This window comes from Lygodium microphyllum, chromosome 2 (genome assembly GCF_053477565.2).
Source record: "Lygodium microphyllum isolate KBCC chromosome 2, Lygodium_microphyllum_v1.1.10, whole genome shotgun sequence".
Classification (NCBI taxonomy): Eukaryota; Viridiplantae; Streptophyta; class Polypodiopsida; order Schizaeales; family Lygodiaceae; genus Lygodium; species Lygodium microphyllum.
Window position 1 is genome coordinate 154,721,915 of NC_141136.1, and position 27,339 is coordinate 154,749,253.

The window sequence follows — 27,339 nt, forward strand, 5'->3', positions numbered from 1 at the left end:
TTGCCGAGCCCGGATACTCCGACAACCTGCTAGTACGCTTCATGAATATCAAGCAGAAAGAGGAGGACATCTGTGACTACGTGACCCATGTGAGGAGTCTCTTTAAGAGAATCCTTCTAGGCGAGCGACCGACTGACAGAGCAGTTTCGACTGTATTCATCAGCGGAATTCGAGATGAGGAGTTATATAAGGCTCTGGCAGGCAATTCAAGCTTGCAGCGGGACGCGGTGGCTAGAGTGTTTGAGGAAGCAATCAGATTCGATGATCAGTTGAAAGAGCGGAGCTCCAGGAGCTTAAATCTAGAGGAGACCAACTCGCGGAGCTCAGAGAGAACGTCAGACTCTAGTGAGCGGTCAATCCCATCATCCCAAGATAAGGGGAAGGCCACCGAGACAGACCGAGGCTTGGCTGAGGTCAAAATGGAATTAGCCAAGTTACAAGACATGTTGAGACGACCAACGCGCCCGCACGTCCAATGCGTGTACTGTGGCGGAAACCACTTGCCGGCCGAGTGTCAAGATCCTAGGTCAAGACCTTGTGCTAATTGTGGTAGGTTCGGCCATGATGTCGCGCATTGTAGATCACCGAGAAGACTTCCATACTCGCAACCCTACGGCCAGTCTTATCTAGCGAACAGGCCGCAGCCATTCTTCGGAAGAAGAGCCCCATTGGCTCTTTCCGCACCTAACGATATTGTGACATTAAGGTCACAGATATGAAACCAGCCGTCCCTAGAATGGACATAAATCCTACAGGCATTCCTAGACCGCTTGGTCCTTACGTGACCCATCCACCAAGAGATGCTCTAGTACACTACGTGGAGGAGCCGAGTGATGAAGAGACCTACATATACCCTTACGTCTCGCATGACGATGAGGGCAACGTGGTCCTCATGGATTATCGACCCGTGCCGGTGATGGCGTTAGGACAAGGACGAGGTAGAGGCCTAGGAGGGCAGCCGTAGGATCCAGTCACTTGTTGGACTTGTGGTCACCCCGGTCATGTCTCATCACGCTGCCCTGAAAGAGAGCAGCAAAATAGACACAAGGCTGACCAAAGGTGCGCAGAGTGCGGAATCACCCATCTTTTCATAGATTGCCCAAAGCGAAAGCCATCCTCTAGCTCAGCCAACTTGCCATCTGTCCCATTGGGACTGCTTGGTGTCGAAAACCCCGATGGGGAGGCCACACCTATTCCATTGCGGGTCATGACCCGAGCCCAAACGAAGCAGGCCGGCATCTCTCTGCCAGGACCTAGCAATCTTGACGCACCCTCCATAGAGAAGAAAAGCCGCAGGCAGAAAAAGAAGAGATCAGAAGCTAAAATCGCACTAAAAACCGAGAGTGCTACGACTCTGCCTGCCGGAAAGAAGGTTTCAGACGCAGAGGCAAAGACTTCAACCTCTAAGACGGCCGAAAAGGAAAGCGCTAAGGTAGGGGAATACCCGCATCCGAAGCGACAGTTAGAGGCCATAGAAACGGTGAAGGAATAGGTGAAGGAGGCTCAAGAGCATCTCAAAGACACTAAGCCCATCATAGAGAACGAGATCGATGATCTCTCCAGCGTAAGCACGCCAATATTACCACCTCAACCTAAGTCGGCAGAAGCAACTGCGCCACAAGCAGTGCCGCTAAGACCAAGCCTTGACACGACAGAGCCGCAGATCAGCCGCAGCCATTGGCCCGAACAATCTAGGTTAGGGGAAGGACGAGTATCTAACGATCTCCTGACCGCGCTAGTGACAACCCCTGTAACACTTAGCCTGGGAGATCTACTTAAGCAGCATCCTATCCTATGGCAAGATCTTAAGCAGTGGGTCGAAGGGTCACAAGAGCAGGTCACGGCAGACCCTCAAGACCATGATGCAGAAACGCAATTACAAAGTTTGACGCTGCACTCCATGCTTAAATCCTTGCACGTCAATGCCTTTTGGGAAGACTCTGAGATGCACGCAGTCTTACCGGTCCTAGCCCTAGGAGACACAACAAGAAAGGGGATTGTAGACACAGGAGCTGGGGTTAGTGCGCTTAGCCATGTAGTGCTTCAGACTTGGGGAAACCCGCCTGTCGAAACTGCTAGGTTCAATGTCACGCTAGCAAATGGTATGAGAGTGAAGCCATTCGGGGTACTGAAGAATTGGCCAATGAAGATCGTAGGTGTCCAGTTCTCTGTCGACTTTATAGTCATGAAGGGAGTGGACTACGATGTCCTATTAGGCCGACCCTGGATGCACAACCTCCTTCCAAGTACCATCCAACAAAAGGGAACTCCAGGGGATACCGGAATACCTAACGAACCAGCTAGCTGGCAATCCAGCTGCAAATTTCAAACCACTCTAGGATCTCTTAGAGGAATCCAAGTGGCAATGGACCAGAGTGCACAATTTGAAACCTCATGTATAACTGGGCCCTAGTCCCCGACCAACGGCATGAGACATATCAAACCCTGGGAGATGACGAGCAGTCAGACGACAAAGATTCTAGCGACAAGTACGAAGACTGTCAATCCTTCAATGATGAGAACAAGGGTGAAGTAGATATCATAGAATACGACACTGAAGGACGAGAAATTGAGCAAATACGAGCAGAAGCCAAGCCGCAGAAAAGGCAGACCCTTAGAGTAGAGCGAGGAGTCATGCATATGGAATGTGATTGCGCTTGGTTGGAACGCATGGGAGCCATAGACCTTGAGCAAGCAGGCCTAGCCTAGCTAGAAACGACATCAATACTTAGGACTGAATCACCATCTGAACTACGGCCACCAGGGGAGACCACCTCTTCCAACGAAGATGGAGAGTTTGACTCTGAATCGGAAGTTAGTTCAGATAGTGATCCAGAGATCCCTAAGCTGCCCACGACCAGACGTACCAAGGGGGACTTACCCATCCACCTGAGGCGTAGACGAATAAGGCAAGAAAAGGCAAAGCAATCCAGGGATACATGATCAGAAGAACAGCGAAAGTCGCAAGACCTCCCGAAACGCTTCACAAAATTCAAAAAATAGGATAGGGTAGTAGTTCTGTTAGGTGCCAAACGTCAAGGGCAGAGGAGCAAACCAATCGAGAGACCAGCCAAAGTCAAGGAGGTAGACTTCGCCCAGGAAGGGGAAACACCTCGACCAGTGTTCATTGCCGACGACTTGACGGACAAGGAAGAAACGAGCCTTGTCGCTCTCTTGCGAGAGTATATAGACGTGTTTGCCTGGTCCTTAGAAGAGCTACAGGGGATAGATCCGAGTGTTGTGACTCACAACATACCCATGGCCTCGGACGCAATGCCGGTCAAGCAGCGACCGTACCCTATGAATCCGAAACACGCTCATGTTGTCAAAGAGAAATTTGACAAGCTGATAAGAGCTGGATTCATTTACAAAATTGAGCACACAGACAAGGTGTCAGCTATAGTCATTGTGATGAATAAGAACGGAAAAATCCGAGTGTGCGTCAACTACAAGAAGGTAAACATTGCTACGAAGAGAGACAACTATCCATTGCCGTACACCGAGCACATGCTTGAGAGGGTGGCAGGCAGGGAAGCCTACAGTTTTCTCGATGGCTTCTCAGGGTACAACCAGGTGCAAGTGCATCCTGCAGACAAGCACAAGACTGCCTTTGCCACTGAGTGGGGCGTCTTTGCATACATAGTCATGCCCTTCGGGTTGACCAATGCCCCCGCCACTTTTCAACGTCTCATGTACGCTATCTTTAAGGACATGCTTCGCAAGGAGTTGAAAGTCTTTGTCGACGACCTGTGTGTCCATTCGACCTGGATCGAACACTTAGACAAACTCCGCGAAGTCTTTGAACAAGGTCGCTTATATCGTCTCTCCTTGAACCCCTTGAAGTGTCAGTTTTGGGTAAAGCACGGATAAATCTTAGGACACGTGGTGTCGAAGAACGGCATTGCCACTGACTTCTCGAAGGTCAAGGTTATTGTTGACCTTCCACCCCCAATTAATTACAAGGGAGTTCAATGCTTCTTAGGCCATACAGGATACTATCGGCGGTTTATACTGAACTACGCGCTGATCACCAGACCATTGTACAAGCTGTTGATTGTCTTCGAGTGGACCGAGGCATGCCAACGAGCGTACGAAGAATTGAAAAAGGCTCTAACAACCGCACCAATTCTACGAGCCCCAAATTGGACCATTACCTTCCACGTGCACATCGATACTTCTAAGTTTGCCGTGGGGGCAGTGTTGTGCCAACCTGGTGAGCATAATTTAGATTATCCAGTAAGCTTTGCTAGCAGACAACTCACTGAGACGGAGATGAACTACTCGACAACAGAAAGGGAGGGATTAGCCATGGTGTTCACTATGAAGAAATTCCGGCATTATCTATTGGCCACACCCTTCATCTTTTTCGTGGACCATCAAGCCCTACTCTATTTAGTAAACAAACCTTGTGCTACAGGGCGCATAGCTCGATGGCTCCTCATACTTCTAGAGTTTGACTTCTTCGTGGTAGTGCGAAAGGGAAAACAGCATTACATGGCTGATCACATGTCACGAATCCCCACAGGAGAAGCCATTGGACAAGGCATCGTTGACGAGTTACCCGACGCCCACCTATTCCACCTGTCCAGCGAGAGAGAATTATTTAAGGCTGATTTAACGCCGTATTGGGCAGACAACATAGTCCAAGTGCTCGAACACGGACTACCCGAGTGACTAATAGAAAAAGCCCGACTTAGGCGCTTGATCCTGAAGATTCAGCCCTATCAACTAATTGCAGGCCAACTCTATAGGCTGGGGCAAGAGGGATTGCTGCGTAGATGCGTGTGTGAGCATGAGATGCACGATGTGCTCTCAGAGGCACACAACGGCATCGCGGGAGGACACTTTAGTGGAGACACAACGGCACGGAAGGTGCTGCAGTCTCAACTATGGTGGCCCACATTTTTCCGTGACGCCAAGTGATTCATCAAGCATTGTGATGAGTGCCAACGGACAAAAGTCCCGATTCGTAAGGATCAAATGGAGCTGACCCCAATTATTGCTCGCCAACCCTTCGAAAAATGGGGAATCGACTTCATAGCGCCTATCAGTCTTGCAGTGCAATACTCACAAGCCAAGTACATCGTTGTGGCCACGGATTACCGCACAAAATGGGCAGAGACAGGAGCCACACGAAAAAACGACGCTAGGACGACCGCCAAGTTCTTATGGGAGCAAGTGATCTCGTGCTTCGACTGCCCCATCGAACTGGTTAGTGACCAAGGCACACACTTCATCAATGAAGTGATAGCACATCTCCTATCCACCTTTCTCATTATCCATCGCAAATCCTCACCATACTACCCTCAGGCGAATGACCAGGCAGAATTAACTAACAAGATTCTTATCAATGTCCTGACTAAAGTAGTCTCAACCTCATGCAGCAACTGGGACAACAAGCTGATGGCAACCTTGTGGGCCTACCGTACAGCATATAAAACAACTGTCGGCCAAACCCCCTTTAGGCTGACCTATGGAACTGAGGCAATTCTACCATTAGAATTCTTCTTTCCTAGCCTGAGAATAGCACTTCAAGAACGATGGGAAGGGAAGGAAGCATGGACGCAACGCCTGGTCGAGCTAGAACGTCTATCAGAGACTCGTCTTCTAGACACCCACGCGCTTATCTGTGAGAAAGCCCGACGCAAGAGCTGGTTTGACAAGCATATCAAGCAGTGCGAGTTTGAACAGGGTGACTTAGTGCTTCTTTACTCAGTTAAGGAGCATAAGCAAAAAATGAAATTCAGAGGCCTTGGACCTTTCAAGGTTCGTGCGATTAGCTGAACCCGCAATGTCGAGCTTGAGACACTAGACGGTGAGGGAATAGGTTTCTTTAATGGCAGTCGTGTCAAGAAGTACTACCCTCCCACGCATCCTTGCACGAGCCACCATTGTTAGAACCACTGGTCAAAGTACGGGTAGCTACAATCACCGAAAGCAACGAAGAGAATGAGGAAGCCGTAAAACCCGCTTACCTCCGTGTAACGGTCACTGCCAAGTAAACATGCGTTTTCAACGCCTTGATCGACGAGGGAGCAAACTTCAATGTCTTAACCCACAATCACTGGATCCAACTTGGCAAACCACTACTCCAACCCACAACTGCCAAATTAAACCCATATGGGGCTCAATCATACGCACTTCTCGGCAAGTGCAGAGTCGTCGTTTCTACCGAGTCTGAGACTGTTCCAATGCTCCTTTACGTATTGCGAAGTGCTACAGACGCAAACACGGAGTCACTGCTGGGACGAACCTTCAAAAAGCAGACTCACTGCAATGTTGATTATGAGTCGCAGCGCATCCACCTGGCAATAGGCAATGTGCGCATTGTCACAGCTTTCAGCAAGGGCTGCGCGACACCATCACCATCCGCAAAGCCACCGGTAGAAACATCCGTGGGCAAGACTAAGGAGAGGGGTAGCGCACGGCTGTCACTCCCCGACTTCCATAAACCGCAACCCGCAGCAGCCAAAGCTAAGGCCCAGCAGCCTCGCTTTCAATGGGTGCCTAAACAGCCGCAACAACTGCCTAGGAGTCGACGCTCCTATCCTCATAAGACCCAGAACTCTAAACCTAGGAGGCCAAGACGCAATCACAAGAAGCGCCGCGTGATCAAGCAAAGATGGGTCCCTAAAGCCCTCTTGCATGCGCAAGGCTACTACAAGGGAAATACCTGGCTGTGGATCCCTAAGGTCCCCACGGCCAAAGGCACTATTCATGCACCACCCTCAAGCTTGATCAGCCCACGTTCCATAACACCTCAAAACCATAAGCCGCAATGCTCTCCGGAGCCCAAGCCATCCGACTCATCTACGCTTCGGCCCAAGAGAGTCGCACAAACCTATCGGCCCAGGCAACAGCCACCGTCACAGGAGGCATCATCCGGCCAAGTCAATCTGACTCCCCGAAGCAAAGTTGACTGCAGCAGTCCCGCTGTTGTGGCTAACCCTAACCCACCCATATTCCAAGCGGCCCAACGGCAGGCTCAAGGAAACTCCCAACCGTAACTATGTATTGTCAAGGCCTCTAGTTCTAACAAACCTCGGCCACCGGTCGGCCTTACGCCCTTCTATGAACGAAAATCCTTTCTAGTACTAGCCGCTGACCTTACTGAGGACACCAGGGATGACGTGGTGGAATGTATTAAACGACTAGATGCCACCTTCGTGTCACTAGCCCTCAGCTATGACCGCTTGGACTTAGGTCTATTAGAAGAACCCTTTGCAACGGAAGTGCGCAATATGCCTTGCTCTTGGGAGACTTTTGAATTCGCATTAGCAAAAGCTTCTCGCGCTGCTGCTCAATTGCTCAACAACGAGATCTCCAAAGAGCAAGCCATTAAACAACGTCTCATCACATCCTACGATCAGCGAACCACTTCTGCTATCACCGATCAGGAAATAACCGAGTTATCCAAGCTCGCTGATACGGACTCCACGTTTTTGAAGCATTGGTACACTCTTACGCTGCAATGGGAAGTTGAGGGGTGCCGCATAATGACCAACGCCGAGCAGCGCCGTGCAATCAAAATAGCAGAGTATGACCCCACCTACGTCGCGCCAACCTCGTATCGAGTATTAACCACTCTACGTGGCCGACCCATGGAAGAGCACGTCAAGGGGCATCCCTACCTTGACCGCCTCTTAACAGAGGAACAGCTCCACATTGCAAGTCGAATCGATTCTGGCGATCTCTTAACCGATGTTCTGACATACATCACGCACGTGGGTATCTGCCCATTCGAGTTAGACCGGGAAGCTCAGCTAGAGTACAACCCCAACTTCTATGCGGGGCTCCTGCACAAATAGACTGACGCCCTTTATGCTAAACGCCCTTGTCCTCTCAACCTCCAATCCTGGGACGGATTCTTCTCGTTCCAAAGGGAAAGGGGGTAAGGTGGAATCGTAAGGTGCAATTTAAAAAGTAAACCAAGTATGAAATGTTAATAAAATTTGAAATGCAATGGTAAGATATAATGGTAAAAGTCTGAAAAGAAAAGTTAAGGCTATACTCAATAAAATCTCCTACGCTTTTCTTCTTTCAGCAAGTTATTTGTCAAAAAGCACTAATAGTGGAAGTGGCTAAACTTGCAGGCATCGATCATGGCAAGCCAGGACAAAGTGGGCAAGCTCTCCTTCTCGGAGGAGGAGCAAGCAAAGTATGGCCTCACAGTGGAGACGAGAGCCTTCAACTAGTTGAAGTTCCGTCACATCTTCAACCTTGAAGACATGGCCATCGAAGAGCCAGTAGTGCGCCAGATCACAAACCAGTGCCATCTGCAGAAATACCTAGACGCGGTGGGTCAGAGGGTGCACTACCCCCAGTGCGCCGACTTTTTACGCACCTTCAACAGAAACAGAGGCACCATCACGGTGCCCGAGAATGAAGCCACCAGGCAAGTGCAGATCGAGCTGACCCCGAAGTTGGTGGAAAGGGCACTGGGGCTGCCGAATAAGGTGGAAAGGAAGCCGAAGAGGGACTCTACGCCATATTGGGAATGGACAAGGTGAAGGTCCATACCAATGATGGTATTAGCTTGGCAGACATCCCAAACCCAGTAATCCAGCTGCAAGCAAAAATGGTGCACGCCTTGTTCTCGAGCCAGAGGTACAACAGCATAATGAGCCGGATCAACGTGCCTCTGCTCGACACCATTGCGGCACAATCGTTGGACGAGGTAAACCTGAATGGGCTTGTGAGAAAAACCATAGAGGCTTCGGCTAAGGCCCTAGCAACCGGAGGAAGAGTCACTAGAGAAGAATCCCCATCGTCCCGATCAACCCGCAAGGCATCATCCTCCAAAGCCGCAACCATAGGGTTTGGAGGCATCCTTACGGCCATAATCCAAGAAGCACTAGGGCAAGGACGGGAAGAAGAAGACAATAAGAGAAACGAAGAAGGAAGTGACAAGTCACCGTCACAATCCCCACCTCACACAGAAGAGCAACGTAGGTCTTCAAATGAAACGAAAACTGATGAAGACGAAGAGGGGGAGTCCCAGGGCAGCCCACAAAGGCACGCAAAACAAAGGACGAAAGCCTTGCATGGAAAGAGGAAAGAGGAGCGCAGAAGAAAGAAAAGGAAGATCTCGAGAGGGCTCGAAGGGAGTCGGTCAGGGATGAGGAGGAGAGAAAAAATAAGACTGAAGAGGAGCTGAGAAGGAGGGAAGAGAAAGAGATAGCGCTGGCCACCCGTCGCTCCATTGACGAGCAGCACAAAAGAGTACCAGTGTGCCGAAAATCACATCCCTGCCCCCAGCAGAAGGAAAAGGCAAAGAACCGATGATGCCAACTCCCCCCCTCTTCGTACCTTCCACGCCAGCCACTCTCATCATGACAACACCCACTGCCACCGCCACCCAAGGCTCCACCCCAAAAGTCGATGAGAGCAACATGGTCACTTGGCTGCAATTCCTAGTGGAAAGGGAGTTGGCAAGAGAAGCGGGCCTGGCCACCCCAACGTCAGGAGTCAAGAGGGCAGCCACGGCTGATATGGAGCCAAGGCCGGAGCTAAAGAGGCAGAAAACAGAAGCCACTATCACCACCGCCACCATGTCCCATCCCCCACCTCCAACAGGCCAATATGACGAATATGTTAAGGAGTTGCTCTCGTAGCTAGAAAGGGCCAAGGAAGAAAAAAGAACAGCCATGGAGGAGCTGGCAACAGAACGAGAATCACAAGCCGCTCTCCAACTGGAGAAAACAAAGCAGATAACAAAATACCAAAGGAAGACTGCTGTGCTAAAGGAAAAAGCCAGCAATAAGGATGCAGAAGAATCAAAAGCCCTGAAGGAACATGACGCTCCTTGGGAAGGAATAAGATAAATCTTAATGGAACACCTCAACGGAGAGAGAGAGACCAATGCTCACCTGCGGCACAAAAACGATCAGCTCTTGATAGTCAACCTGGAAGCACAAAACCAGCTGGAGAAGATCAGACAGGAGACTGCAGAGCTGGATTAGTTAAGAGGAGAGCAGGTGCGAAGGATGCAGGTGAAGCTGGACCAGCTCAACGCACAAATCGCCAATGAACGCCAGAAGCAATCCCGCCTACACCCGAGCTTGAGGACCAGCAGCAACAACTCATGGCTATGACCCTCCATCAAGGGGAGAGCCTGGAAGATATGGAAAAAAGAGCAAAAGAATGGGCTGATCACAATGAGGGGAGAATATGAGACTTGGCACGCCGGCTGGCCAAAGCGGAAGGAGATAGGGTATTGGCTGAGAATCAGGCAGAGGCTACCCAGCTCTCCATGATAGCCCAACAGCACACCTTCCTCAACACGCTACTCCGCTCCACCAAACCGGAAGGAAACGAGGCCAATGATAAGCTGCAGAGAAAGCTAGCAATTGCACGCAAAGCCCTAACAGCAGGCCTGCATGTGCCATTGCAGCTAGGAGGCCCGCCACAGAGCGTGGAGGAGCAAAGAAGATATATTGCATAGGTAGGCTTGACGGCGCGGAAAATAGACGAACTCGGCTTCACAGAGGCGAAGGCGCAAGAAGACGTGCAAGCAGAGAGGGGTGAACCAAAGTTTGATCTGGGACCTCAGAAGGAGGACTACATCCCACCACCCCCTCCTCCACAACAAGAGGAAGTGCAGCCCCCTGACACATCTACTGAGAGGAAAGCAGCCCAGGCTAACCGCACGAGAGAAATGGTAGAGAAGGCAGGGAAAAAGCTGAATGTTAGAACTGTTCCAAGACAACCTGCCCCTCTCCAACCGCGCCCTGAGAATCTGCCCGCTGAATTCCATGCAGAGTTGATTATCTGGGAACAGCAGGAATGTGCCCGCGATCCCTTCGACTTGAGCTTTGAGTTTCCCACTACATTAAACAGAGTAACACCCATTCAACTTGTAAACAACGTAATTGCTATGGGTGCAAGGCTCAAGGCCAAGTGGCTAGCGGAGCGAGAGGCCAACCCAACTGCTTGGGGAGCCGAGGACTGCGAATTTTGGCAGGATAAAGTCCTCCAAGTGCCTAGATCGGTGGAAGGCTATAATTGCCAACCCACCTGGAGAAGACGCATTTTTTACGTCAACCTTGACGCTTGGATGGCGTTTTGTAACGCCCTCCCTTCTGAGAGAACCGACCCCACTTTCATGCCGTATCCTCGAAGGGTAGGTGTCGACTTTAATCCGTCCATCCACGGCAGGTCCGACTTTCCCATTATCTATAACGCCAATAGCACCTCCCATAAGGACGCCCTTCTCTTTACCCTCCCTGATTTGTATAGCTCTATAGATAGATTTCTTAGCGAGTTCACCTCCTGTCCCGACCCCGCCTTCATAACCACTTGTAATTATCTTAGACTAATTAGGGTCCTAGTCCACAAAGAGCCTGCACCTCAAGAACGCCACCTCCCACCCCTCTACTTTGACCCCAACGCCATAGATACCAGCACCATGACTCGCCTCATGATGCGCGCTACTCTTTTGCCATCCTTCTGCGTTGCACTGCTCGAAGATATGAGCGATAGCAAATTCACCCAGTGCAACCACCCCTTCCTTTCCACCACCACTCTCAAAACCTGCCTCAATCTCAAGGGCTACTTGTTGAGTCGCAAATTCCTTAATAAGGCCCCCCGCCCTCCACCATCCCCTACCCGCCAGTCGGATGACGAGGAGTAAACTCCCGTCATGCCCTTGTATCACATGTATCCATGTATAAGCCTCTTTTTCTTTTTCTTTTTAAGAAGAAAAAGAAAAAAGAAAAAGAAGAAGAAAAAGAAGCAAGCCACAAGGCAACAAAAGAACAGGGTGAACTAAAAAGAAGAGACAACAGCAAAGTATAGCAAAGCCAAGGGATGCATCTACTATTAAGCCAAGATAAGCGAGAGTGGCCTTCGCAAGATCCGCTTGCAACTCCCCTTCGCCGCGTCGTGCACCACCGTCATTGCACCTAGGGTTCTCCCTAGCCCCTTCCGCACTTCACGCTTAGGGCACATCAAGGGCAGGACTTTCAGACCTGTCACCCTAAGACTTACACCGCACCTCCAACGACACACGAACTGGGTCCTCAAGTTGGGACATTACCAAGGGCTTGCCCAAGGTTAGACCCATCTCCCAGTTCCACTGCCACGAGCACCACGCACTACACGGAGAGGCAGACACACCCCTTAGGGAGTGCACAACTTTTCTTGTAGGTTATCTTCGAGTTTCAAGCAAAGGCTATTCCGCTGAAGAGGATCACCCACGGCATCCTTTAATGACCAAAACTTTTCCCATGTGCCGGTGTCCAGCCATCTGCCTGCTGAGGGCTACCATAATTGAACCAAGTCAAGATAGATTTGCCATTGGCATAGATCTTGGAACCTCATCTTCCAAAGATGCATGCCCAATGCCTCAAGATCTACGGATTGCTTATTGATTCCACATTCTTGAAGGATTTCAAGGCAGAGTTGAAGATCTTCAACGCAGTACTGAAGACCTTCAACTCAAAGACAAAGATCCTAAAATCAAAGACACAGATTTTCAATGCGAAGACAAACCATATCCTTGTCAAGACAGAGTTCGGGGGGGGCTTCTCCAGAATAAATCCCTCCAATACCATCCTCCTAAGGGATTGCTTATTACTTCAAGTGTTTCTGGTGCTCAAGAGACGATCGGCTACATAATGGACGCGGCAACTGTGTGAAAGATGCCAAGCATCTTCATGAAGCCTAAAGCACGCCGGAACCTCTCTTGGTCATCGTCATTAAACTCCATCACCTCTCATTCACACAACCACCTTGGAAGCAGTGTCATCCACCTACCAGTTCCGCCTAGCAGCAGACCTAACTAGCTACTCCTTCCCTCCGCAGTGCCACGGGACTGGCACTTGGCTAGGAGGGGGATAGTGTTACCGTGTTTCCCGCAGCACAGAGGAGCGGAAAATGGAAAGAAGAAAACAGCAAAAAAGGCGCCTTGACCGGTAACCAAACCCTGAAAATTTTAAATGTTCGAGCACGACCCTCAGAAAGTCTCAGTGTCGCCCCAAGACAACAAAAGAGTAAAAGGCGCACCACTACAATGTGAAAGCGCTTCCGAATCCTTGTAAAAGAGCGCCAGGCTCGCTCCTGTGCAAAGTGTACGCATTAATTGGGAATAGGATAAATTAGAATGGTGGGAAATGGGAAAAAGGGCCTAGGCTACGACCGGCCATGTAAAAAAGAGAAAAGGGAATTACCGCTCAAAAAGGATTTAGGGCTTTGTATATAAAGTTGAAAAGTGAATGAGAAGCTCATTCTTTTGGTGTGTGGCAAAAAGAGTCTTCTTCTTCCTCTCTTCTTCTCTCCTTCTTGCTTGTGTGTGCTCTTGAGAGAGGGAGTGTGAGAGTGTGAGGGAGTGAGTATGCGTGGGAGTGAGGGATCAAGAGGATGAAGCTCTTCACCATCTCCTCTTCTCTTCTTCTCTTCTCTTCTCTTCTCTTCTCTTCTCTCGCGCGTGCGGCTATGGAGGATGGAGCTTGGAGATGGAGGAGACTTGAGGATGCTTGAGCTAGCATCAAGGATCGTGGAGCTACCGGAGTGCAAGAGAGAGGAGGGAACTCGATCAAGCATCAAGGTAAGCTCACTACACTCGTAGAATCGATGGCGCGTCGGCTAGGTGAGAGATAGCCATTAGAGCTCGCTTGGAACGCTTGAAACAATAAGCGGTCCGTGGGTCTTGGCAGTTGAGCGAAAGCTCCCACATGAGCCTTCACCATGCCGATATCATTCTTGGCATGCAATGGTTTTTAGATAAATATTCCTCATTGTACATTGACTACAAGACTCATGTAATTTCTTTTGAACTTAATATTCATTCCATGTGATTTATTTACCCTCCGAGATCACAGAAAGTAATATAAATAGGATTTCAGCATTGGAATTAAGTGAATGTTTCTTTCATCAAAATGTTATTATTTATATTTGTTTCATTGAAAAAGTTCAATCATTTGATTTGTAATGTAATTTAATTTCTTTTAATAATAATGTTAAAGTAAATTCAAATGTAAGTGAGTACTTAGATCCAATCTTAAATGTGTTTGCTAATGTCTTTCCATCCAAACTACTTGATAGACTTCTGTCCTTTTGCAAAACCTTAGACTATAGGATCAAGGCATTGCCAAGAATAGCCATCCCATCTCTTGGCTACCTTATAGGTTTAGTCCGAAAGAGGAGGATGAGATAGCTAGGCAAGTTCAAGATGATGTAGCTAAGGGTTTTATTGGGCCGAGGAAATCCCAATTGAGTATGTCTATCCTTCTTCCTAAAAAGAAGGATAGCATGATATGCTTCTGTGTCAATTACAAACAACTCAATAAGGTGACAAATCAAAAATAGGTATTTGTTACCTAGGATAGATAACCTTATAGATCAATTTTGTCATGCACAATATTTTAGATCCAATTGCCTTCTTTTTTCATCCATAATTGATAATGAAATGACATATAGTGAAGAACGTGCAATCAAGTGACGAAATGCATGTTAGGTCTAGAGCTCGAGTATGTAATCAACAAGCCATACTAGACGGAACTCCATTGGTGGGGGTTGTTTTGAGGGGGGGGAGGAGGGAATGAGCTTGTACATACACAAATTGAAAGATAGATTAATAATAATAAGTGAGATATCCACCTACACCTTTGAGCCTTATTTAATGCTAAGAGGTGTAAAAGGTGTTCACACCTAAATGCCCACTTTTATATACAATAATGTGTGATCACACACAAAGGCCAAGCAGTGGACACCTAGCCCATCATTTATTTCCACTTCATCTGAAAGGCGAGCACCTTGGCGGTCTTAAACACGTCATTAGAGACCTTCATATAATGAAGATTGATGCTATCATATAAAGCTCCAAATTTCCTAAGTGAAATTTTGGAAATTTGAGCTTAGATTGGAAAAGCCCCAAATTTTGGTCGTGAAGCTTTGAGAAATCGTCTGAAAATTATAAACCCTGAATTTCTCACATGAATTTTTCATTTCACAAAAAAAAAAACTCTCATGAGCTTAAGTTTAACAACATGTGATGTTTGGAGGCAAGCAAATGAATGCAGCACCAAACACAACAGTGAGAGCTATTGGAGGTGGCACCTGTAAGTGAACAAGTCACATGCCCGCACATTCTTGGGAGTGAGCAAAGTTTGCAGCAAATCAACATTCAAGGCAGACGACATTGACTACAGTTGAGGGCATCATGTGGAGGAGACAACTTAGCCAATGGTACAAGAAGCCACATCAAAGAAGCTGATATGGCACAATAGGTGGCCTAGAAAAGCGCGTATGCAAGATAGGTGTGCTGCTGCTGCTGCTGCTGCTGCTGCTGCTCCTCCTCCTCCTCCTCCTCCTCCTCCTCCTCCTCCTCCTCCTCTGAAGCAACAACTAAAACACTACGAACAATAGACGCGACAAATTGGGGGGGACGGAATGAGCTTGTACATACACAAATTGAAAGATAGATTAATAATAATAAGTGAGATATCCACCTACACCTTTGACCCTTATTTAATGCTAAGAGGTATAAAAGGTATTCACATCTAAATGCGCACTTTTACATACAATAATGTGTGGACACACACAAAGCCAAGCAATGGACACCTAGCCCATCATTTCTTTCCACCTAATCTGGAAGGCGAGCACCTTGGCGGTCTTAAACACGTCGTCAGAGACCCTGATGTAACGAAGATTGAGGCCATCATATAAAGCTCCAAATTTCCTTAGTGAAATTCTGGGAATTTGAGCTTAGATTGGAAAAGCCCCAAATTTTGGTCATGAATCTTTGAGAAATTGGCTTAAAATGATAAGCCCTAAATTTCTCACATGAATTTTTTCTTTCACAAAAAAAAAAAAAAAACTCTCATGAAATAAAGTTTAATAACATCTGATGTTTGGAGGCAAGCAAATGAATGCAGGACAAAATGCAACAGCGAAGAGAGCTATTGGAGGTGGCACCTATAAGTGAACAAGTCACATGCAAATCCCGCACATTCTTGGAAGTGAGCAAAGTTTGCAACAAATCAACATTCAAGGCAAGAAGACATTGACTACAGCTAAGGGCATCACGTGGAGGAGACAACTTAGCCAGTAGCAAAGTTGGTACAGGAAGCCACATCAAAGAAGTTGATATGGCACAATAGGTGGCCTAGAGAAGCACGTATGCAACGTAGGTGTCCTCCTCCTCCTCTTCTTTTTCTTCTTCTTCTTCTTAAGCAACAGCTGAAACACTACAAACAATAGACGCACAGCTAGTAGCAAACATGTTCTAATATCACTATTGGGTATGGACTTTTTGAGACTTTCACATTGACAGATTGGATGTCCACTATTCCAACTATCTTGGTTTTGGCCGCCCATCACCATTGGCGTGTTTATTAGAAGTGTGTGAAGTCGGCCTTTCTGAATGGCATCTTGGAGGAGGAGATTTATGTCTCATAGCCTCCTAGTTTTCTTGTTCACAGGAAGCACAGTAAAGGGAATGGCTGTCCTAAGGCCTCGCAATACAGGAACGCCATCCTAAACGGATGTGCCAAAATGGGACACCAGAGTTGAATGGGAGACGTCCCTTGTCCCATCCCAAATAGCTGTCCCCTCGTCCTAGCCAACCCCTACCCAATCCCCTATTAGGGGACTTTTTTTTTTGGTTTTGGAGACGGGGATGAAAATGGGGATAGGGACAAGGACATGGACATGAATAATGAATTGCCATCCCCTCTTACCATAAGAGGGGGCTTTAACATGGGGATGGGATGGGACTTGGGACGAGAAAGTAACAAAATGGCCATCCCCTCTTACTATGCCCACACATCCACCCACCACATTGCATGCATACATTTTCAAATGCTATTTACGTATACCATCCCCTCCCTCATCCCACCTCCCATCCCCGTTTCCTACTTTTAGCTGTCCCCCGTCTCCCATCCTGTCTCCATCCTCGTCCCCCATTCCATGTTACTATGGTATGAAGCTCGCATGTGTGATCGACAACCTATGGTGGATGGAGCTTCATGGAGCTGTATGTGTGTGTGTGTATGAGAGAGAGAGAGAGAGAGATGCAAGTACAAGTGATAGGGCCCAAATATATAGGTTGAGGTATCTATCTACACCTTTAATCCATATTTAATGCTACATCGTGTACACGCACTTTAATACACAATAATTTGTGCCCATACCATAGTTGTCAAGTATGAAAGATACGATATGGCAAGATATAATATTAAGATATAATAAAATATGGTACTAAATGGTATTTTAAGATTCTTTAAGGTACGTTACAATATTAGTATAGAGAAAACACTTGCTTTTTTTAAAACAACAATTGATAGAACACATGTTAAAGTCCAAATAGCAATGCCATTACAAAATAAGATGAATACATGAGGTTACAAGCCAAAGTTGCATATGCTAAGCCTTGGTGGTTGAATACACAACATGTGGTACAACAACATACATGGATAGAATCTAGATCATAGGTAGAAGTGGATACAATCATACAAAAAAGAGAGAGGCTTGGAGTGAGGCGTCACTATCATCATCGTTGTCGTCGTCGTCGGGACCATCTGAGTGCTCATCAAGAGACTTTGAAGAAGACTCCTCAAAATCGAAGGGTGAGACAAAATCTTGTACTCATTCTCACTAATGAAGTTATTGTCTTCTTCAAATGATAGCTCACTAGGCAAAGCGGGGAGAAAAGCCCATAGTGGACCCCTTGCAATCACTCATACGCAACACTCTATAAAAAAGAGTCACAACAATCACAATGGCATGGACCTTCTACCAAAAATTGTTCATTGAGACACAAGTGTTGCATGGATTTAACCTCTATCTCGTGCTCATCTCACTCATTCCATGGAGTGGACACCACTGTCTATTAGCAAAGGGGTATAGACTACACCTCATAAAGACCCTCCAACAACAACCACATGAAAGCATATCAAGTTGAAGAAGGCTTCTTCAACTCATGTATACTATGCTCACGATACCTAGCAAGCACCTTTACCTTTACCACGAAAAACGTGACAATTGATGTAGATGTAAGGTATAAACAATACCATATAGACAAGTTCATACATTGTACAAAGGCAACTATGGTTCACCCATGAAGATAAATAATAACTACCAATGTAACGTTGGTACTAGACACCCTGCATGAGTACACATCATGTAACAAACCTTTTGTAAATTAATTATTACCAAGACATATTGCCTCAATGATTCCAAATCAATTTGATGCTCATGTACTCTGAAAGGTGATTTGTATTATTTAAGTATTTCAAGATATGATTGAATGTTCATCTTTCTATTTAAGGGTGGCCAATGGCTAAAACACCCTATAATTATACTTGGGTCATCACTAACAAGATGCCCATGATAAATTAAAAGTTTTAGTCGAACAGACAAATTGACCAGAAAGCTCAAATCACTAAGACTTTTACACTCAAATAGTTACATTGACTAGAAGGCTATAGAATGAGTGGTTTCAGAAAGTAAAATTAGATGCTCATGATCAAATAAACAAACCATGAACCAGTGAACATATGTAATGAAACTCTCCAAAAGCTAAATTTGGTAACTCCTAAATTTTAGGAGGTTACTATTTAAGGAAGTTTCTCAAATGAAAATTATGTTTGTGTCAAAGTCTCTCGAATTTCGCAAGGAACAATTTTGTATCAACAACTATCTCAAATTCTTATTCATTTGAGAGATTTTTAGAGTAGAATGTTTGAAAGCTTTTTTCTCTAAAAAAATAGTATTTGGCATTTAAAAGAGGACATGTGTCATTTTCAAGAGACAAGTATCCCTACACTTATCATTTTCAACAAACACTTGTCATTTGTAGCCTCTACTTTCCACTTTGGAGCATCCAAGCCCCACACCTATATGTTAGAGGACTCTCTCTTCATTTGAAATAAGCTCTCGAGCTGAAATTTCAATCGTCTCCTTTGTACTCTTCTATCTATCTCTCATCCAAGAAACACTTTCTACTTAGCTAGATTTAATTCAAGCACTAAAAAATAGAATCAACTTGCTGCTTGGAGTTTGCAAAAATTAGGGTTTCGAAACCATAGTTTTCGGAATTGCAACAAATCAACACTTTTATATATGGTTCATGCACTTAATGCTCGTGGTTTTGTTTAAACAAATTCCTGGATACAGGGAGGGACCGATTCCCCTCTCAATGTTGTGTCGACTCACACACATACACTCTCTCTCTCTCTCTTTCTCTCTCTCTCTTTCTCTCTCTCTCTCTCTCTTTCTCTCTCAATTTTTCATGGTGATAATTAATCAAGTTGGTTAAGTTCAAAGTATTGTCATTCTCACATTCTTCCCTGCATTTAAACATCTCCTCTTTGCACTATGCGACCTTATCCCAACCTTCTCCAAAAATAGATGCGAAAAACTCTTCACATATACCTTTGCAAATGAACATAGCAGGACAACAATGGAGATTAGTAGCCTTGAAAATATGCATGAAAACATGAATTGGCACAAACCATGAAAGACCCACAAATCTTAAAGCTTTGGAGAACTTTATGAAGCTATTAATATCATTCAGCATCTTTGTTGCCAATAGCTACATTGACCATTGATCAAGGATCCGCCACTCAATTAAGTCAAAGGGCGGGTAAGGAAGACGTTCAAGAGCACCATATGGATTTAAAGATGCAAGCACCGAATATTTATACTCACACAAAATAAAAGGCTTTGCAAACACTTTTCAACCATCAAGATTTTGACTACATCAACCTGAATTTTGAAGTCTATATTTCACCTAATGAGTGATGCCTCAAACAGAGATGTGTATTAGCATGCCGTGGGCTATGTTTGGATCTCTCAACGGCTCTGTCTAGGGTGACTCCCTCTAGTGGAACCACATGCCAGTCTAGGGTATCGTCTGAGATATTAGGTCTATCTATAGCCCTGAAAAAGGTAACTACAGGTGCGCTGTCATGGATCCCCAAAATATCTCCCGCATGCCTCAAAGTTAATCAATCAAAAAAATGTTGTATGGCTTTGATTGCAACATCAATCCCTCTATGCCCTATATATGAGGGAGAATGACTCTCAACCATCCCCTTTGGCCTCAACTGCTTTGTGACACAAAATCACCCATGCATCATAAGAAAGCCATCATGAAGCACATGATGCTCATATCTTTGGCCTTCACAAAGCTGATCATAAACATTTCCAAAGTCAAAATCAGCAACATATTCCTCTTCCATGACACCAATTTTCAACTCAGTATGATAAGACATGGTAATTGCTGAAATTTGGGGCTGCCTTGAAAGTGCATCAACCACCACATTCTCCTTTCCAAAAATGGAAATTTGAGAGGAAACTCGCCCAAATCACATGCTTCTCAAATAGTGTCATCTAAGTATGGCAGAATCAGTCTGTCTACACGATGAAATCTTCACCTAAAAGGTAGCATTTCCACATAGCAAGTGCATGAGTTACAGCAAGTAATTCTTTTGTATAACTTGTGCACCATGACCAGCCATTGCATGGAAAGAATACAAAACCACCTCCAAAGCACCCTAGGTGAGAAACATTAGGATATATGCCTTGCTGTCCAAAAGACATTGGGTTGGCATGTCCAAGATTGCCATGCATCTACTATGCTTGCCCCACTACTAACATTTCATTTCCTCATTGGCAGCATAATGCATTTGGTGCATTTTTGGGACTGAGTTGCCTCAACTTGTGGTAACTCATGCTTCTCTAAAGCCTTAGAAGATGATTTCTTTTTGCCCCTGCTGTCCTTACTTGGATGCATAAATTCGGCAAACCAAGGATCTATTCAAAGATGAGAAAATATTGCAACTACTTCCATTGGTGGTGCCTTACACTGAGCATTGGAATCCCCCTCTTCTTGCTGATTTTCAGCATTAGGAAGCCGTGAAGGACCCAGCTCATGATCAAATCTGACATTTTCACCATGTTGCCTGTTACTAGTGCCCATTCTAAGATTGGGTATCACATTCTCTCCGTTTGTGATTGTTCAAACACTGCATCATCATCAAAACATGAGTCCTCACTGCTACATGATGAGATGCTTGCTCATTTTCACACAAATGAGAGTAAATTTAGAAAATTTCTTGAAAACTGGCTTGCAATCAAGTGCCTAGGGCCCACCAACCTGAGAGAGTTGATATACCTCAGGAATGGAACCATGAAACCAGCCTTCCTTATTGGGAAGGATGGTAAACGACGGGATTGACCAGTAATTATAGAAAGCAATAAATGCAAAGGGATTGAAATAGACATTTTACCAATTTGTGGTGGAGATTGGACCCAAAACTAGAACTCTTTACAATATTTCTTTGGATTTTGTTCTTCAAACCTTGTAGTACACTGAAATTGAACTCCAATCTATAAGAGAGCCAATCCCTACCTCGAATTCAAGAGGGATTGCTCTCCAAGAATCCCCACTTCTCAACCAATCGGTCAACCTCTGTAGAAATTCAATAATGAAGGGTGACACAAATGACCAGCACCATAAATCCCCACATTACCATTCGAGCATGAATTATCTTCAACACTTGCATACAGGTCTTCTCAATTATAGATAAGCAAGCTTCTTTAGATCTGCCGCAAATTCTCATATTCATAACGATCCCCTTGATCACAAGGCTGCAATTTGTGGGCACCGTTCCCAAGGTGGCTAAGAAACCCTATTTACAGTAGTAACCAGGCTTAGATTCAGTAACGACAGTGTTGAACATCTTCAGATTTGCTGAGAGCAGAGTGAAAATCAGTCAAAGAGAACCTTTCAAACTGTAGCTTTGATAGTGATCCTAATGACATCAACAACTTGGAAAGGAATGTAAAACCCTAGCATGGCTGGCAAACCCTCCTCCTGTCATTGCCTCTCACTGAGGCAGAGAAGAACATTGTTGCCCCTGTCATGTGGCATGCTCCAGATTGCTGCATTGTTGCTACTGCAAACCCTAGGACAACAATCAACTGCTCACACAACTCATTCTCTCTTATTCCACCTTCCACAACTAACCCCCACAAGCTTCCCAACCTTGCATGGCATGTCTCTCTCCACCTGCCAAGTGGCACACCTGCTATTGCAGTTCTCAAGTAGAAATGTAATTCCAGCAATTATTAATTGTGGCAATTAAAATTTTCACTTGGCCTTACCCACAAATGGGCCACTGCCCATCCAAAATTTTGAATGCCAAGCCCTTTGAACTTGCAAGTCTTTCAACACTCATTGACTCTGGTTCTAAGAATTAAATCTCTACACCTAATGACACCACAAGTCATTTCCATATAGCCAAGACTATCCTCAAAAACCCACTAGCACCTATCCAACATAACTTATCACAACTTCTACCAATGTCCCCATTGTCCAACTAGGGTTTTGAACTATCAACGTGCCAATTCAACTTGCACTTCACATGTGCACACTTTGGGTTAGATGAAGCATCTTGTCCAAAACTTCAGCTGCTAGCTTGCCTGCTAACCACCTGTCAGATTCAGCCCTTTCACTGGACAGCAACAGTCAACTGCAGCCCATACCTGGATGGCTGCACCTTAGGCTGTATCCACCTTGATGCTTGTTGCTTGGAGTCTTAGACCGCATGCCATGCCAGTTCCGGCTAATGCACCAATGGTTGTAACGTAAGACCAAGTGGTACTCTCCAATCTCCTGTGTTACTCATCACAAATTAACCTTAAAATTTAAAAATTAAATGATTACCCATGTCTTCTGGCAAAGGTAGCCTGGGACATTATGATTAAGCCTAGATTCAAAGCTAGGCTTGGGATCATGGACTTGGATTGGCAAAGCTTTGATAGTCAAGAAAATAAAGGCCCCCGTCTCGAAACAAGCATGCAAAAGGGTGCAGCACCAGGACTTCCCCGGAGGTCACCCATCCCAATACTGTTCTGGCCCAAGTGCGCTTAACTGCAGAGTTTGCCCCACCCCCACCCCCTTTTCCCTTTTTTTCCTCCTCAGCCACCACTGCACCATCCTCCATTTGTTTCAGCACTCATCTCGTTATCAATTCTTTTTCTAATTGAAAGTTAATAATGTTAGCAAAGAATCTTATAGCAATAGGGTATTGTGAATCTATAGTTGCAATAGACTTGAACAAACAGCAGTGCTAAAATGCACACCTGAAACGGGAATAAACTTTCTGCATGTATTTACTATATAGTTGTTGGATAGATCATCTTCCTCCTCTTGTTCTCCAGTAAGAAGCTGCCATGAACAAAAGCAAGTATTTCAAACCTGTCAACAAGATTCTAGATGCAAAAATGAGAAAAACCCGAATCTGTAACAGCATTTGGCATGGGTGAACTAAGAGTGTGACCAAAGTGATGAAGACATGAAGACTATTTATATTTCATGGATGTTCTCACAAAAGTGATTGTTCCATGTGCCAATGTGTAACACTAGTGAACACAGAGCTGGATAAGATCTTGAAAAATCAGTTCAGATGAGCTATCATTGGAACATATTTGCACTTGAGAGGGGAAAAGTAGTGCAGATGTGTGTCATTACTCTCATGTTCATTGCTTTACTTGTATTTATAAATTACCAATACATCACAAACATTATATAAGGTGTGAAACGTTGTATAGAAAACCTCTACAAAATATAAAGGTTATTGACAACGGGCAGACATTAACCAGATAGAAGAGAATACCATCAGTTGGTAGAAATTTGGTTGATCCCAAGTGCTGATGAGCCTGTCTATGTTGTCTAAGTCAATAATAACAAGTATAAACATCCACTTGGAAATTCTCAAACACACATCACATGTATGAAAGCTAGCAAAGCTCTGTTATGTAGAGCACCCAGATCAAAGAGCATAGCTTCTGCATATGCCCATGCCTTACGGTGTAAATGGAATATAAAATCAGTTTCTGTGGCTTTAGTTTCTCTACCACAAATGTGTATATAATTGAGGAACTTAAAATCTGTAACTTAAAAGATACCAGTTACAAGAAAATGTCAATATTTATGCAAAAATTGCAAGTCCCCGACTTTCAAAGTCTGAAATTAGTGAATTGGAAGAGCTGAGCAAGTAATTCAAGATCATAAACCAGAATCCCCCACATTCTATGAGATTTGAGGAAAACTGCAGAGCCTTTTCAAGAAAGGCTTTTGGCCAATCACATCCTAATCAGTATCCCAAACAAAAAAAGACTTTCAACCAATCAGAAACCAAATAATCAGTATCCCAAACAAGCACTACCTAAGTTTCTCTTCTTGCCAGAAATCTGAGAGACCTGGCAATCTCCCCCTCTGGCCATCATCAGCAGCAAACCAACCCACTACAACCAACCATTCTCCAACATTTTCATCTACCTCCACTAAAAACTTATCTCAAAAGCTGGCTGAGGTCTGCAACCACACTCAGCACTAAGACAAATAGCCCCAAAAGTTCCACTGGATTTAACAGATGACAAGTTGGGCTTTAAATAAATTGAGCATCAAATATGCAGACACTTTTTTCTATGAAACCCCTCTTCATTAATTCATAATGTGCAAAGGCGATAATCCTTAAGGCAAGGATTCTCCAAAAAAACTAGTGGTAAAACACATCCATAAAAGAAACCCTAATATCACCAACATAGCAATTATAATATAAGAATTCCTGCAATGTAGCTAATAATATATGGATCCCTTACTTTCCCAATTGGGATGGATCAAAACATGATGTATTTTTGCAGCCTATTTCCCAAAAACCTAAATAAAGATTTCATACAATGACCCCATTGCAGAAATTGGCCTCCATTGCTTTAACTCCATCAGTGCTGCTACTTTGGGCAGCAAATAACTGCCACTATGTTGTTGAAGATGGTAAGTATACCCACACTCTATGAGGGGTGCAACCAAGACCACGTGTCTTGTATCAAACATAATGCTTTGAGTACATACCATGCTTGGCAATCCAGGCCATCTATCACTGAACAAGGTGATGTAGAATTAGTGTTATTCACACATTAGAACTCCCAACACAAAACTTGGATGAGCCACCTGAAAGTGCTTGTTGATCTATCTCATTTGAAACCCAAATACCATCCAAATCAACATGTTACATACTCTTTATTCACTCAACACATTTAACTTGTTGCATTTGTTGTTGAGGGAAAACTTCTTGGAAACATCTCATTGCTGTCGTTGAACCACTTCCTGAGGACACTCCAAAACAAAATGCCCCAACCGTCCACATCTGAAACAATAATCTGCAAAAGGTACCCCCTTTCAACTCACACCACAAGTTCTTCATCCGCTCAATTTCAAGGTGCAACCTATTGAGAAAAGGCTTACTAGTATCCCATCACATGCAAGCCCTATTGCAATTATGAGAAGCCAATTGAGGCTCAACTAACATGTGCCCCACAGATCTCAAAACTAGTGGAAGCAAACACCGTCAATGAGAATGAAAATTCACCGCTCCACCCAGATTTGACAGACTTATCATAGTGCATCTTGAAATTCTTCCAAAGGTCTCCATTGTGCCACATGCACCAACTAACCATCCAAGAGAAATGTGCCCCATGTAAAATCCCAGCTCTGTCTTGTTGGGTATAGAACAAAACCTCGAAGAAACCATTGGGACCATCGAAGATATCTTCCACTATCATTTATTCCTCACTCCCACCGTTCAAGGCTGCCTCAAGCCATGGCCAAATATGTCCAATCATGGAAGCTCCTATGAAAAACAAAATATCGACCCTTTCATGAAAGGCAGTTATCTGTTGCACGACCAAATCTAGACCTAAAATTAGTTCTACATCATGCCTTCCAGGTAAAGATACTACCTTTGCCAAATTGGCATCAATGTAGTTCTACATAATAACATTCACATGGGATAGTATGTACATAAAAGCCACATGTCCTTCCTTTGATGTAGAATAGGCAGCAACAAGTGTATCAAGAACCCTCGTCTTGGCAAGCATGATCCCTATTCATATTTGAATCCAAGTGCTGTTCAACAAAGTCTAAATCAATTCTGTTCTCAGCAACCACCTCCCATAGTTTGAACCCTACATATTTGATGTTATTTTCAAGCCTATTGTTGTTACTCTGAAATAGTAACTCTAGTGGTGATGTTCATAGCACCAATAACTTCGAAAGGGGTGTGAAGACCCTGCCAACATGGCTGCCAAACACTCCTCTTCTACCTCTACCTCTCACATTAAGGCAAAAAAGAAATTTGTTGTGCATGTCCTATTGCATGCAGTGATCATGCACACTTCAACATGCTCCCAAATTCAGCACAATCGTGACTAGAATCCATGTTCTCCCTTTTCCTTTTCTGTAATAGGTAATTGCATTAATTACGAAAAAAGGACAAGATTACAAGACTACAAGATGCAGAATGGTTCTAGGCCATCGTGAATACTCTCATTTTACAGAAGGTCAAATGACTAAATGAGTACAAAAGTCACACCAAAGAAGCAACAGAGATTGCCATATACCAAGGGACCAAGTCCTCCTTGGAAAGAAGATCGGTATGTTGAATTAAATCCAACAGCCAATGTAGGACACCTTTCAACTTGGCGAGGTGAGTTGGTACCCTAGATGTGAAATCAAAAACAAAAGCATTCCGGGTTGTCCAATTGTGCCAACAGCCCCAAAAACTGAGGAATAGAAACAAGATCTTCATATATGGTCATGCCGAAGAACGGTATTTGCACGAGCAAAGACCCAATCAAAGGTGCATAGTGAGCTGCTGATCACATCCCACCAAATAGCAAGCAACAAAGGACTAGATATTCCCCACCAAAGGGCGCGAAAGAAAACTGTGGCGAGAAGATTTGGTAATGGTGACGCAAAAAAAATAGGAGCCATTGGAGATGTAGCATTTTGCAATTGCCGCGATGACGAGAGGCATCCCACCAACCATGACACACCAATGGAAGACTTTACTTTTGCGCATTGTCTTATTCAACCAACCCTTTATAACAATCATTTTCCTACCCTTGATAGAAGGAGAACATTTTGCAATTGCCGTGATGACGAGAGGCATCCCACCAACCATGACACACCAATGGAAGGCTTTACTTTTGCACGTTGTCTTATTGAACCAACCCTTTATAACAATCATTTTCCTACCCTTGATAGAAGCAAAACATCGGTTGTGCACCACATTCCTATGTTGAGCTAAAATATGCATTACTTGCTGATTAGCCTCTTAAACAGCCCCAAAACACACTAAAAAATGCTCTTTTAAAGTAAAAACCCTAAAACGGGGAGTAGTTCAAGAGAGTTCATCAGAAACCCTAATTTTTGGGACGCCCTTCCACATCTATAAATATAAAGGCTGCCCCCATTCAGATTCATTCCATCTGTGCAGGTTTCTCACTCCACGTGCAGATTTCAGCCATCAACCTTCTCCCATGTGGCTG

The 27,339-nt window shown here is 45.0% G+C and overlaps 1 protein-coding gene across 1 annotated transcript in view; it reads right to left on the bottom strand.

Moving 5' to 3' along the window:
• Positions 1 to 27,339, bottom strand: part of PDE149 (integral membrane TerC family protein) — a 188,362-nt gene that overhangs the window by 62,106 nt on the left and 98,917 nt on the right. The window contains exon 9 of the mRNA XM_087699904.1: positions 23,092 to 23,176. Coding sequence (XP_087556030.1) covers positions 23,092 to 23,176 — 85 coding nt within the window. The remainder of the gene's footprint in view (positions 1 to 23,091; positions 23,177 to 27,339) is intronic.